At 49.6% G+C, this 15,274-nt stretch overlaps 1 protein-coding gene across 1 annotated transcript in view; it reads left to right on the plus strand.

The window, feature by feature from the left end:
* The window catches only part of LOC149347394 (lymphoid-specific helicase-like), a 40,726-nt gene extending 25,452 nt beyond the window's left edge, over positions 1–15,274 (plus strand). The window contains exons 10-15 of the mRNA XM_089587047.1: positions 5,061–5,209; positions 5,860–6,079; positions 8,040–8,185; positions 10,139–10,389; positions 13,749–13,957; positions 14,911–15,274. Of these exons, the coding sequence (XP_089443173.1) occupies positions 5,061–5,209; positions 5,860–6,079; positions 8,040–8,185; positions 10,139–10,389; positions 13,749–13,957; positions 14,911–14,958 (1,023 nt within the window). The 3' untranslated portion in view covers positions 14,959–15,274. The remainder of the gene's footprint in view (positions 1–5,060; positions 5,210–5,859; positions 6,080–8,039; positions 8,186–10,138; positions 10,390–13,748; positions 13,958–14,910) is intronic.

Below are 15,274 nucleotides of genomic sequence, written 5' to 3' on the forward strand. Positions count from 1 at the left end.
GGCACCGGCGAGCATGTGTTTCAAGCCGTCTTGAAATGGGTGCCTGTTTCTTTGATCTCTAGACAGATAGCGACACGGAGGCAGACAGTGCACAGTGCATCTTGTTTTCGCCTTCGTTATGCCGGCCACCGATGAATTCTTCAGGAGGGAAATACAAATCAGCCGTGTCCACCCCCGCTTTCTCGGGCTGCTCATGGGCAAGCGGGCGATCAGTTGGCGCCGCCGCCGCTCGCTGTGCCTCCGATCCACGGGAGAGCGCAGTGCGGTAGAAGCGCCGCTATCAGAATCTTCGGCAAAGGAGATTAGCATCTTTTGTTCACGGCGACGCAGTCTCCAGAGGCGCCCCCACACCAGCGTCCCTTGCGTCTTCTCCGAAAACCAGCGCCTTTGGTCAACGCAGCCCGGTGGCGCCTGCCTGGCTCGCCTGTCACCTCTGGCTGGGCCTCAAATGACAACAGCGCCCGTGTACTGTGCGAGGTCAGTGCCCGGTAAAGAGACCCAGGTGGTCGACATTATCCGGAGCTCTGTACTACTCCGTTCCTCATAACCTGAGTCGTTTTGGGGCTCTGAACCCCATAAAAACACACAAAATAAATTTTCCTACCGGAGTGGCGAGTGTCCCTTCCCCTTGGAAGTCGCACGGAAGTAAGCCCTTGCACGTGTGCGCGCCTCTGTATTTGTGCTTCGGTGTTTTTAGTGGCCATTTGTCAACGAAGCTGAGAACAACCAAGACAGTGGACGAGAAAACTACGAGCGGCGAGCAGTGTGCGTGCGGTTGCTCGACTGTGCGGATGCGCGAGCAAGATGGAGCGAGGTGTATGAAGCTGCGAGCGTGCATTTATCTTGTAAATAAGTTTTCGTTGTATGTATAGACATCTTTTGTTTTCAACGTGCGCGTTCAACCGTTTTTCCAATCAATGTGTGTGACGAGTGTGCACCGAGAGCGTGTAATGAAGCACAGAAATGAATTTATCACCCGTGTAATCACGCAATTCGCCCAGAAAAATCCGTGGAGTCTACAGTTGCTGTTCAAGGAAGACTGACTGAGTGACTGTAGTTGCGTGTTTGTGACCATATTGTGCTGTGTGCTGGTCATCAATCCGGGTGAGTCGAGAACCCGTATGCAGCAATACTGAGCACTCTTCTCCACGAAGTGACAGTATATTTTTGGATTTTTTATTAATTTTAATTGTTTCTTCCTTGATAAACTGCAATGTATCTCTCCTAGCCACACTTTAATTTGCTGTTTGTAATTTTTATTTCATGTGTGTATTTCACTTATTTTTTATTTATATATAAATAAATAAATTCATACCGCCAATAGTGCCTTTTTGCTACGAACATGCCCCCCCCCCCCCCCCCCCCCCCCCTCCGGCGCCAACAACCAATGGGGCCCCCCCCCTGCAAAAAATTCTGCGGACGCCCTTGGAAGCGACCACTCTCGAAGTCGTTGATGATCTCCATCTTCCTTTCCAACGCAAGTGCATTGTGCGGTTGTTTTTGCGCTGCCATCGGACCGAACAAAAGCTCTAGGGCTTAGGCCTAACTGAACACAACCGCCGTGAACGCGAGCGAGCGATGCGGAGGGCAGTGTACGAGCAAACCGGAAACCGCCGGAGACAGAAACCGGAGAGGTGACGCGGAGAGGAGGAGGATTGGATTGGATTGGATTGGACTTGGGGCTTATCCCTTTGTAACGGGCGGACATTACACGAACGTCCTAGCCAACTTTGTGACGCTACGGCGAAGATTGTCCCGCCGTGTTGTCACCACCACCTAACGCTTCAGTCCACTCCAATTTTCAAGGCGGCGCTTTGTTGTTTCGACCGCCCTGGCCTTGGTAATGGCTTCCTGGTTGTTCATTTCACTGTCGCCCGCACCGCCCTCTGCCGGTTGCCCTGTGTCAAAACCTAGCGCCTGCGGAAGGGTACATCCACTCGGTTGGCAGGGGCGGAGCGATCGACATGACAGCACCACATGCTCGATCGTCTCCTCTTCCTGTCCACACATCGTGCACAAGAAGACCGCATTGTCCTGGCCGGCAATCCGGGCTTGCCACTTCTTAGTGCGCAGCACTCCCGCCCGAGCCTCGAAGAGTAGGGCACTGCCAAGGGAGTTGTCGTAGAAGCGCTCCTGCGCAATCTCTCGTTTGTGCGCAGAATACAATCCGAGAGCTGGCTTGGCTTCTGCCACAGCGCTGTCTCCATCGCCACTACACGTTGCCGCACCTTCCCTTTTCTCCAGCAGGTGCCCTCGGTGTCGGTGATCGTAGGTAGTGGCACACCGTATTTGCTCCCCAACGCTCGTACCCTCCTCTTCCAGCGCGTGCACATACCAGAGTACAGCAGACACCGCTGTACTTTATGGGCCCAGCGTTCTTCCCCAAGCGTCCACGAGCGCATCTCGAAATTGAGCTTCGCCGTCGCCTCCCGTGCCTCGAAGGTGGACCACCCCACGGGTCCCTGCACGGCCTCGTTTGGGGACGTACGGTAGGCACCCAGAGCCCGCCGTCCCACCTCTCTCTGTCGTCGCTCCAGAAATTCACGGGTCCCCGATGAGACACATAGCACCGCGTTCGCATAAGTCAGTCCCGGCACCATCACCGCCTTCCAAATGGTGCGCAGTATTTCCAGTCTGTTGAATGACCATAGCGCCTTGGCTCTCAGGACACATTGGTTCCGAAGCGCCTTCGCGCGGAGGCCACTCTCATACAGCTCCAGGTATGCCCGCTGTGTCGTGAGCTCTATTCCAAGGTATCTGTAGGAATGCGCCCACGGTAGCTCACGTCCCTGTAGCAACAGCTTCGGCTCTACGCCCGTCGGGGCACGGGACCAGCACAGCACTGCGCTCTTCCGTGCACTGAATTGGAGACCCAGCTGCCCTGCATGCGCGGTGCAGATATCCAGCAGCTTCTGGAGGCCTGGTTCCGAGCCCGCCACCAGCACGATGTCGTCAGCGTACAACAGGCCTGGGAGGACCTGTCGCACCACCCGCCCATCGTTCATGTAGGTTAGGTCCAAACCTGCACCACAACGCTCCAGTTCACCTTCCAGGTCGCTCAGCAGCAGCATGAACAGCAGAGGGGAGAGTGGGCATCCTTGACGAAGGCCCCGCTGTACCTCAATCGGACGAGACCGGAGGCCCTGCCACTCCACAACAACTTTAGTGTCTGTGTAGAGTGCGCGCAGCCGGGAGACTACCTCTTCGGGCAGTCCCTTGAGACGTAGCCTATTCCAAAGGATCCCGTGGTCCATGCAGTCATAGGCCTTTTCCACATCCAAGAAGGCCGCCCACAACTCTCTACCCTGACCTGCCGCGAGTTCTATGCACTGGGTCAGGATGAACAGGTTGTCCTCCAACCGCCGTCCCTGGCGAAAGCCCTGCTGCAACTCGCCCAGCACCTTTTCTCGCTCCGCCCATGCTTGAATCCGTCTGCGCAGGACTTGAGCGAACAGCCTGTATAAAACAGGATTCACCGTGATCGGTCTATAGGCCGCATAGCCACTGCGGTCGCCGGAGCCCTTGTACAGGAACAACATTCTTCCCAGTTTCCAGCCCGCAGGTATTTCTCCGGACTCCAGGCAGGCACTCAGGGTTTCTTTCAGTGCCTGTCGCTGAACCGGGCCTAACTTCTTGAGAAGCGAGGGGAGCATTGATGCGTACCGCGATGGCACTGCGCTTGTCCAACTAGTTGCGGTTTCGAGTTTTTCGGTTCCGTTAACGCGGTGGTCGCAAAATTTGAGTTCCGATTAACGAGATTTTTTTTACATTGGCTTAATACAAAACCAACCAATCGCGAGGCGTTTGTTCCGTTTAAGCGGTAGTTCCGTTTAACCGATTTCCGTTTATCGAGATTCTACTGTATTGGTTATAACAATGGTATTTCCATGGCACTTGAATATTGTTATAAGTGGGCTTGACTGTACAAAGGTGTGCATGCCTTTGTTCACCGTGGCGCACAAAGGCATAAAAGTTGACGGAGATTACATTGATAAGTAATACTGCTGTCACACTGGCACTTTCGATCGCAATCGAGTCGATCGAAATCAAACTCGATGCAGATCCAGCGTTGCTACATGGCGAATTCAATCGCGATCGACCGCGATCCTGCTCAGCCGCATGGAGCACGATCGAGGGGATGCGTTGACAAGATGGCGGCGCCCTGCTCGCCCACTTCAGAATAAATACATGTCACCGCTGGATCCTTCAACGCGATAGCTCACTCAAATACTAGCGGTTCGCCTTTATTTCACATACTCTCGCCCACGCGTAGAGGTTTAAGCGATAACTGGCCCCTGTTTTTCACATAATTCGGTGATTTTCAAGCTGTTAGGCCCAACTATATGCAGTGTGTTTACCTCGTAAGAACGACACCTGGCGAAGCAGTTGTCTTGCTTTTAGTCAGTTATTACATTTTCTACTATTTGCAGTTTTTCTTCTTGGAACGAAAAAAAGGCTCGCAATGCACAGACCCTAGGTATCAGTAATTACGGAACAAAACTTCTTCATCACAGAGTTGATGTGCTTTGGCGCCTTGTCACTAGATGGCGCTACCGTTTACGCGTGCCCCGAGCGTTGTTTTGCTGCTGTTCGCTATCGAGTGCACTGCTTGTTGCAGCAGAAAGTAATTAAACTGCTTTTTCTGCTCATAATTTGAAATTTTCACAATAAAATTTGTATTAACGATTGTTATTTTTAATTTATTAGAAATCGATGGCGATGATGATACTATGCGCAGCGCCATCTGGTATGTAGGAATCTAACTAGTTAATCGGAATCGAGTGGATACGTGTAGCAGCTGTCCACCTCGATCGCGCTTCAAACTTCAACCGCGTTCGAGACAAGTGCCCGTGTGACAGGGGTATAACATAGGTCTAGCAGATATGCTGCTGTATTCTTTGTGAATGTCGAAAGTTTTGAGTGAACAGTGTTCGAGAAAAAAATATATAAGAGGAATTACTTTTTGGACACTCCTCGTATAAAGGCGGTTGTAGTACAAGCAGTTGGCGTATAGGTTCTGGAGGCAGTTTTGACAGATGTGGTAAAATCGCTCGAAACAGGCTGAAGCCGTCAACGAAGAGTTGGGACCCCTGGGCAGACGGCAGCGCTCTACGAAAAAGCCTATCAGGTACATCGAACCCAAGGAGAGCGACATCTTTGCGCACGACAGCGGTGATGACGACGAGAGCTCCCGTGACAGCGGCATCAGGTGGGTGCACAGTGTTCATTATTTAGAAAAGCTGTGAAATTGGCAAAAAAATTAAAAAATTCAGGGGGCACTTTGACGACCTAAAGTGCGTGAGGCGAAAGCCTTTCCATGCAACTTTGACTGCACGGCCGTAGGCACACACGAGGCAGCTATGAGGTGACTTGGATTGGCTAGTCATGACCACGGCTAATTAGTCATGATTAGTTAATGACTAACTAATCATGACTAATTAGTTGATGGCTGGTTAATGACGTTAGCCATAACAAATTAGTTGATGAGTAACTAGTCATGACTGGTTAATGACTAGTTAGTCATAACTAATTAGTTGACAACTAACTAGTCATGACTGGTTAATGACTAGTTAGTCACGACTAGTCATGACTGGTTAATGACTAGTTAGTCACGACTAGTCATGACTGGTTAATGACTAGTCAGTCATGACTTGTGACTAGTAACGACTAGTTGACTTTCACTTCAGATGTAACGGACGGACAGGGTCATGGCTGCGAGTATGAGCCATTAAAAGCTTTCATCTTAAAAGCTTGCTTTACTTTGCCGAAGGTGAACTGGATCTGCGCTTTTTGGTGCTTTGGGGTCTTCTCACATGGTGCGTGGCCCCTTCTTTTCTCTCTATTTTTCCGGGGAGGCAGCTCGACGTCGTCCAAGGAGGAGGTTCGTGACCCTCTCGAGCAGCTGCGCCGTAGCCGCAACCCACTCATGGACATGCGGAAGATATGCAACCACCCGTACCTCTTCCGCGGGCTCTGCGAGGAGGACGATGGCACCAATGGGGAGCATCTGGTTCAGGCCTGCGGCAAGCTGCGGCTGCTCGACTGCATGCTCGCGGAGCTCCACCGGCGAGGCCACAAGGTGAGGAGCCACTTTTGGTGTGCGCAGCTGTCAGGAAAAGTTTACGGGACGCGGATATGTGGGAGGGGGGGGGGGGGGGGTGTTGTGGCACTGTCGCTCAAGCCAGTAGCTTAAAATGCCTGCACATACGGGGGAACTTCTATACTCCATCCCCTGTCACGAATACCAGGTGACTTGTTTGCCAGGAAGCGCTGAATATCAATTCCTTCCCAGGCACACGTGTCTGCTGTTGAACCTCGTTGTAACGAAGTTGAAGGGGCTCGGCAGTTTACTTGGTTGTAGCCCATGTTGTCCGAGCTTCCAAGGGGAATCGTCATTCCTTCATTACATTCATTATTTCGTTGTAAACCATTTTGTTACAGCGAGGTTTGACTGATACTCCTTTTGCTGCCAGTTGTACACCTAGCAGCAGTGATAGACTTGGCAGTTATCAGAACTGAAATGACTGGCGCTTCGTGTCGTGCTTATTTAAACATGACCTGGAACTTTCGAGTCAGTGTGCGTTCAAGATCGTGAGCGGCCGTGGACATAGGTGACGCTGCCACGCATGAACTCAGTGCTTTTGGAGAGGTCTGGTTGCATCGAGTGAGCACACGGTTGATGAAGCTGCGTTTGTCAGAACAGAAAATGACAAGGCCGTGTGTCTAAATGGAAAACATTGGAGAAAACAGTGGCAACAGTGTTGTGGCGATAAATCCTACCTGTAGTAACGTTTTAACCACCCTTTGTTTTTCCAAATTGCAGACCCAAAAATGGGTCGGCGCTTAGAATGCAAGTGTGCGTAGACTCAGTGCTTTACTTAGTGGAGTAGAGTGGTAAAAGCAAATAATGCAATACCCACAAGGGTGCATAAAATTGTTGTCTACTTAAACTCATTGACTCTAACGTTGCACATATCGAAAGTGTTTTATGTTGCACAAGGAGCTCCCAAAATGTACTGTCTGTTTGTTACTGCTCATCTGAATAAGTTTTTGCGACACTATCCGTCTTTTTCGCAAGATGTGGTGCCCTCTGAGGAGTGGCGAAAATACATCTGCTACTGGTTGAAAACAAACGTACGGGAGAGATGCCCGCACGATCCGGTCCCATAAAGGCGCATTTGTACTGCGATGTGCTCAGCATGATGGCGAGTGCAGGTGATGGGTGGTCTTTTCAAGTCGGCGATGCCTTGGTGCATTAGCTGTGCCTGGAGGAGCGCTGTCCAACACGCCATCTAATGTGGATTCGCAAAGCACCGTACTCCTGACAAAAGAAGGAACCGGTCCAGTCGGGTTGGTGGCAACTGATGTGCTCGGAGTGAAATAGAGACGGTTCCATGCCATGCCGGGTGTCGACGAAGGTGGACTCGGATAGCTTGAAATCTTGCCGGTGAAAACTTGGAATGAAAAAAGGGGGGGGGGGGGTGGCCTCCAACTTTTGGATTGTACAGCCTGCAGGTCATGCTGCAAAGGCAGTGAGCAGCGTCTACATAGCAAGCGTTGTGCGCCTCTCGATGGCACTCTGTACCTCTTTGCTTCACACAAGGGGAGGACAAGAGTTTGTTTCCCAGGGCAGCTGCATGCGTAGGTCGAGAGAGGAGGCATGCAGGAAGGAATGGGCACCTGACTTTAAGTTAGGCTTTATTGTAATGTTTTAGGTACCGTCAAGAGCAAAAGTCATGTCTACCTTGCAAGTTTTGACTGTACTGCATCATACCGCCAACGTCATAGCCATATTTTGTGTCAGTAAAGCTGAAGGGGGAGCATTTTTTCTGTAGGGATGCCAGCTTCCTTGTTTCAGTCTGTGCTGCTTATTGGCAATGAGAGAAACTTGGTGCTGTGATGCACTTTAGTCGAAGCTTGCACGGTATGCACTACTTTTGCTCCCGACTGTACACGTGTGGATGCAGTCTACACAGAAATGTCCCAATTCGCTTGCAGCAGATCGAGGCTTATGTTATTTTGGGTATGTGTGTGTTCAGGTGCTGGTCTTCTCCCAAATGTGCCGTGTGCTGGACATCCTGGAGGACTACTGCCACCTGCGGAAGTTCAAGTACTGCCGCCTGGATGGGAGCACCAAGGTGGAGGACCGGCAGCACCAGATGAAGCTCTTCAACGAGGACCCCAGGTGGGCTACTCTGTTCGGTTTAGGGCCAACTCTTTGACCATGTGCACGTGTTCTTTAATGCTCTTGATGGCATAACGTGTGCAGGCTGTATTCTGTAGGTTTGTTGTCCTGCAGCTGTAGCTTTGTGCAGTTGGCTGCTTTGCACAAGCAAGCTAGGAAACACTGCCGAACAGTCTTGGGGTCATTATCGTCTCTTTGGACATTGCCTTGCTAAGCCACTCAGGAGATGAGCTGCAAAGCATGATCAATGAGTTTGACAGGCAGGGCAGAACGGTGGGGCTAAGAATCAACATGCAGAAAACCAAAGTAATGTTCAACAGCCTAGCAAGGGAACAGCAGTTCGCAATTGTTAGCGAGGTGCTGGAAGTAGTAAGAGAATATGTCTACTTAGGGCAGGTAGTGGCATCTGATCCGGATCATGAGAGGGAGATAACTAGACGAATAAGAATGGGGTGGAGCGCACATGGCAGGTTCTCTCAGATCATGAGTGGCAGTTTACCAATATCCCTCAAGAGGAAAGTATACAACAGCTGTACGTTACAAGTACTCACCTATGGGGCAGAAACATGGAGGCTAACAAACAGGGTTCAGCTTAAGTTAAGGACAACGCAGTGAGCTATGGAAAGAAAAATGATAGGTGTAACATTAGGAAATCGGAAGCGGGCAGAGTGGCTGAGGGAACAAACGTGGGCTAATGACATCCTAGTCGAAATCAAGAGGAAGAAGTGGGCTTGGTCAGGGCATGTAATGCGAAGGCAATGATAACCGGTGGTCCTTAAGGGTAACGGAGTGGATTCCAAGAGAAGGCAAAGCATAGCAGGGGGCAGCAGAAAGTTAGGTGGGCGGATGAGATCAAGAAGTTTGTGGGGATACAGTGGCTGCAACTGGCGAGGGACAGGGTTAACTGGAGAGACATGGGAGAGGCCTTTGCCCTGCAGTGGGCGTAGTCAGGCTGATGATGATGATGACTATGTTTCATGTGTTCTTTTTCCTTGTTTCTTTTGTGTTGTGAGTGTTGTCGCACAGCATCTATTTTCTTCCCTCTGCTTTCTGGAGCAGGTGAGCATTGTGCCCGTCTGGGTGGCCATTGCTAGCCTGTTCTTTCTCCCTTTACTTGTTTCTATTGCCATGTCATCAAACCAAGCAGTGGGAAATAATCCAGCCATTTCTTAGCACTTTTGTCAATGTCGAAAGTTAAACAGTTGAGAAGGGCTAATCAGTCTAGTGATGAAAGCTGCCATAAATGTTTCTTCTTGTTAATCTATGCAGTGCAATCCATTTATAACGGTATTGAGAAAAACTGGAAAATCTGATCGTTATAAACAATGATAGTTATAGCAGGACCAACAAAAAATAAGCTACAAGAACACACTCCATGTATTCAGCCATGCGTACAAGTAAACCCCATGCATGTAGCCACTGCCACTAGGCATGTGCGAAAAGTGTTTTTTTTTTTGGTTTGAAGCGAATAGTAATTTTGTTCGGATAATTTGGATGCAAATATTTCTCAAGCTCTTCCTTGTCCCTTCAGCAATTGCGAAGATAGCGCTTGGTTCTAAAGGGCTTAGGCAAGGCGCCCCTCATGGATTTCGCCACACCGGTCTGTTTGTGGTGTTTTTCACGTGAATCACTTTGAAGGTTTTTATTTTTTTTATGAAACTTTCAGACAAATTTTGGTGGTAAACACCTTCCGGGCGGCCAGAATCCTATCGTTGTATCTGTTATTTTGCGGATAATTTTATCGTTATGTATGCAGTGTATTTTTACATAGGTGCAATGGGAGAATCTGTAAATCTAAAGGATTTGATTGTTATAAGCGATCTGTCATTATATCTGGTGTCGTTATAAGTGGATTACTCTGTATAACCATTTGGGGTTTGCAGGGCCAGTCAGTCTAGGGTTTACGAAGGTGCCATGACCCTCTCTTCTCTCCCCCCTTCTCTTCTTGGACAGCTACTTCCTGTTCCTTCTGTCAACGCGTGCGGGCGGCCTGGGCATCAACCTGACGGGGGCGGACACGGTGGTGCTCTACGACTCGGACTGGAACCCCCAATGCGACCTGCAAGCCATGGACCGCTGCCACCGCATCGGCCAGACGCGGCCGGTCGTCGTCTACCGGCTGGTCACACGGGGCACCGTCGAGCAGCGCATGCTCCAGATGGCCGGGGCCAAGCGACGCCTCGAGAAGCTCATCATGCAGAAAGGTCTCTCTCACCCAGCCGTCAGTGTGCTGTGCCTGTCTCTGCATGTGGGCTGAGTAGAAGCTGAACAATCAGTGAAACTAAGGAGAGCACAGGGTAATATACCGTATTTACTCGCGTAATCTGCACACTTTTTTTCCTTTAACCCCTTCACCGTTTTGTCATATCAACGAATTTCTTAACAAAACTGCTTATTTTTTTTATTCCTGATTTCGAATATTATTGCAATAAAAAGCACGAATTCGATGTTTATAAAATATCTGAAGCAAACACGAAGTCAAATTAGCATATTCAAGTTTATTATTTCTGACATTACGGAAAACCAACTTCCTGCTGGTAATGAGCGATAAATATACAGTGGAACCTCGATTATACGACGTTCAGGGGACCGCGCGAAACCGTCGTATAATCCGGGTGTCGTATAATCGAAAATCAAAGAATGCTGCCAGTGGCGCTCGGCCTTGCGCCGAAAACTGTTGACCGGCTTCAAGCCCGCGGCAAGTATGCCAATGAGATTAAAAAAGACAAAACCCAGCATTTGTTTGAAACAGAGTCGCAAAAAAAATCTTTATTACCGTTTAAAACAAATCGGTAATCTTTTTTTTTTTTGCACCTTTGCCCAACCTCGGCGCATCAACTTTCTTTCAAGGGCTGCCACGTCCCGCAGTAGGTCGCCAACATCGTCGCGCGCGCAAGCACCGGATGTTCTCGACGCTCTGCAACAGGTCCGCCTAACTAGGAATGGGAGCGCAAATTTCTGCATCGTTGTCCACTTCCTCTTCGTCCGAAGTTTTATCGTCGGGGCACATGGCATCCATTACTTCCATTACAAAAAGCGCCGTGGACGCCGCTGTCCTCGCTTGGGCGAGCGCCGCGGCCTCGCCCGCTTATCTGTCTGTTGCTGCCACACGAGTCTTATCTCTTCTCTTTATCTTTCCTCTGATCTTTTAACTCTCCTCTATCTGCACTTGGCAGCGGTGGTGGCTTGGCTCGAGCCGGTAGGCGGGCCCGCGCACTTTCCTTTTCATCCTTCTCTCAGTCGCAACAACAACGCGCAGGCCGCGCCTCCTCGGGACTCCGACTGCACAGGCTCGACGAAAAAGAGAGCAAGTGCACTTGGCGGCCTCGGCAACGCTCTCTTCCGCGCAAAAACGGGGGTGCTTAGATTCGCATGCAAAGTTTTTTTTTTTTTTTCAGAAATTTTTTTCCGAAAATAGGGGGGGGGGGGGGGGGGGTGCTTAGAATCGCGAAAATACGGTACATCCCGGCCTGCGTTTGCTGACGACCTTTTTTGACGGACGGTACGAGCCAGCCGTCGTACGAAGCGGGGTCCTTCTAAAATTTGCGTCGTATAACCGAGGTTTTTAATGCATTGTCTCTATGGGGGTTTTGCTGGGACCGCACAAATTCGTCGTAAAATGCGGGTCGTCGCATGACCGGGGGACGTATAATCGAGGTTCCACTGTATTCAAGCAAGTCATCAGGCAAGCTTATAATGAACATCTTACCGGGAACTGCAAGAAAAGGAAACCGAGGGGGTCATGTAGGAATGTTACTGACGCTGAGCTTCATGCACTGACGCGCGCTCGCAAAGTTCGCTTCTGAGCTGTCCACTTCTTCATCGGAAGAACTGATAAGTACAACGTCAGCACTGGTGTCCTCGCTCCCTGAAACAATGTACACTTCGGTGTCTCAGTCACCATCGTCTGAAGAAGATTACGACGAAGAAGAGCGTCTTTTCCGAGAAGATGGGCCACCAAAACACGCGTCGCCTCCGCTGGATGCCATTTTTAAAACCCAGGTTGCCATACGAAAAAAAAACGTCTATGCGGTAGAAGAAAACGAAATTAACAGGTCAGTGCTGCCATCTGTCGAGCAAAATGTCATCTAAGCCACACACGAGCACTGCTCGTCCGAAACGAGGAAGAAAAGAACCTATTCAGAGAGGACGAGCTACAGTCGTCCAAAACGGTTAAGGGGTGAAATTAAGGCTTCAAAGAAGGGGTGCGCAAATTGCTTTGAAGTGCGCAAGTTTTCAGAACAACGTCCCAACAGCTGTACTACAAAGGTCATAACGAACAATATATAACGATATTCCCGCCTATATGCAGACTCCCAAAAAAATAGTCTGAGGTGTTCAACCCGGCTGAACCTAGTAAACGAGCGAAAGCAAAGCTGGCAGTATTTATCGCGAAGATTGGCGTGATGTCCATTGCTGCGTCATCACATAATGTTGCATCAGGCGATGCGAATCTCAGCTCCAAAGGTGAAGTGACCGCTAATCATTGGTCATGTGGTTGCTGGTCAATAGCTATGATCATACCATACAGGTATATCATGGCTATCTGCAGCAAGCAAGACTCATAGTCACGCACTGTTAGTCTTGGGGGTGCATGCTTCGTTTGACCTTGGTCGGGCTTCAAGGTCAAACGCGGTAAGCCAGGCAAAGCTCTGAGTTGTACCTCGAGTAGTAGAGCTGTGCAATTGTAGAGGTAAAAGATAAGTTAAGTGAGGTTAGATGGAAAGGCAACCAACCATGCTGTGAGTCTGATCCGAACCAATGACCTAGACAAGTCATATCAGTACTGTACCAACTATGAACTAAGGTGGTGATTGTATCCAGTCTACTTTCGGGCATAGCCTTATTGCCTGTAGCCTAACCCTTAGAGTGTTTGCCAGCACCACCCCAACCATAACAGCAAATGTGCTGTGGTACCGTGGATGCCACATACCCGTGGCACCCGTCGTGCAGTGTGACATTGGTGTGACATTGATGGTGTGGCAGGACTGACACCGACAGCACAAGGCTGCCTTTTTGCATTCGCCTCCATCAAAATGCGGCTGTGATTCGTTACCATGTCCTCATGCTCAGCAAGCCAAATACTGTAACCTCTGAGGTGTCGTGGCAGGGTTTACAATTGTGGTCATCACATTTCTGGAGATAAATTCATGTGCTGCGTGCTATGGAAATAAATATGATAAGTGTAACATTAAGAGATTGGAAGCGGGCGGAGTGGGTGAGGGAACAAATGCGGGTTAATGTCATCCTAGTCGAAATCAAGAGGAAGAGATGGGCTTGGGCAGGGCATGTAATGCGAAGGCAAGATAACCGCTGCTCCTTGAGGGTAACGGAGTGGACTCCAAGAGAAGGCAAGCGTAGCAGGGGCCGGCAGAAAGTTAGGTGGGCGGATGAGATTAAGAAGTTTGCGGGGATACGGTGGCCACAACTGGCAATAAAGGACAGGGTTAATTGGAGAGACACGGGAGGCCTTTGCCCTGCAGTGGGCGTAGTCAGGCTGGTGATGATGATGATGCGTGGTTTGCATTTAAGTGCTTGGTGACCAAACTCTCAATGTGTGCAGGCAAGTTTGCCAAGGTGGGCAAGGACGCATCCCAGGGCAGCGGCACCCTCTCGCCCCAAGAGCTGCTGGAGCTGCTGCAGTCTACGGACCATTCGGCCGTCATCGAGACCAGCTCCAGCATGCTCTCACGAAAGGAGCTGGATGCCCTGCTGGACCGGACGCGACTTACTGCCCGAGAGAACAACACTGCCCCCAACAAGCTGTTCGAGGTATGGCTGCCCCCACCTTGGCTTTGTCGAGTCTTCCGGTGTGTGTTGGCATGTGGCTTCAGTCACAGAAATTGCACCACGCGTGCGCCTTTCTTTGCCATGTGCCAGCAGCGGACTGTTTGAGGAAAGAGTGACTTCATTTGCGCGACTAGTGCAAGATCGTGTGTATTGAACTTGGGATTGCCGTTCAGAAATGCTGCAGTGTTTCACTGCGGGTACAGTTGAATAGGAAAATTTGCTATTTTGAAATGTTCTAGAAGTTCAAATGTGTGCTGCAAATCGGACAGCAAATTCAGTTTGCACACTGCTATTCAAAATTTAGTTTATTCACATGCCCCTCTCGATGAGGCAACATGCTCAAAAATGCAGTGCTACTGAGGTACTGGTGTCAGTGGTGCATACAGTATAGCGCATGGCAGACCTGAGTACAAGTGATCACGAGGTTTACCTGATAGTTGGACATCGGCAGAAGTATACAAAATGCCGGTAAGACGCTTTTGCAAATGTGTACATTGCCTAAGTTCAGGCAACTGTGGTCAGGCAACTATGGTAATGCAACTTTGGTCAGGCAACTGTGGTCAGGCAGCTGTGGTACCGCAACTATGGTCACGCAACTGTGGTAATGTGACTGTGGTTTGGCAACTGGACTATTTTTCCCAACTTCCATTTTATTAATGGAGACGTCACAATTCCCGAGTGCCGCGCTTATTCAACTCCGAGCTTGAAAACTTGACCCCTACCACTGCAAACTGCACAATTCAGAAGTCCCTCATTTGTGTGACAACTTTGGGTAATTGTGTTGCATTGAAAGAATTGATTTAATGAGGTTGTACTTTAGTAACATGTTTAAACTTTAAAGTGTAAAGTTGAGTATTTTGCAAACTCAACTTGTACGAGTCGTTGTTTAATTAATCAGAGCAGTCACGAGTGATATTTCATTGAAATCCTTCCAGGTTGTGGCAGAGGACAGCTCAAGCTCAACCAGTGACAACCTCAGCTAGGCCTTCTACGTGACGGCACGGCCAAGCCCAGTGCTCCCGTCTCATGGAGACACCGAACCAAGGGCGCACGGTGCTATGTCTTTCATTCCAAATTTACACGCACACTTTTTGGTCACAAAACTTGTGCACCAAAGCAAAATTGCACAATTTTATTGTTATTTATTATCTGTATTGTTCTCGCATACATGTATTTTGTTGCTGCTAGTCTTAATGTACATGGAAACCTCGTTTTCTTAAAAATTGCTGCATTTGTTTCATGGGCCATCCAGACCCAAAGTTGCTTTGGAGCAATAAAAGTTGTGCTTCAATGCTGTCA

The sequence above is a fragment of the Amblyomma mixtum genome, chromosome 4, assembly GCF_055824585.1.
Source record: "Amblyomma mixtum isolate Tamu chromosome 4, ASM5582458v1, whole genome shotgun sequence".
Taxonomy (NCBI): domain Eukaryota; kingdom Metazoa; phylum Arthropoda; class Arachnida; order Ixodida; family Ixodidae; genus Amblyomma; species Amblyomma mixtum.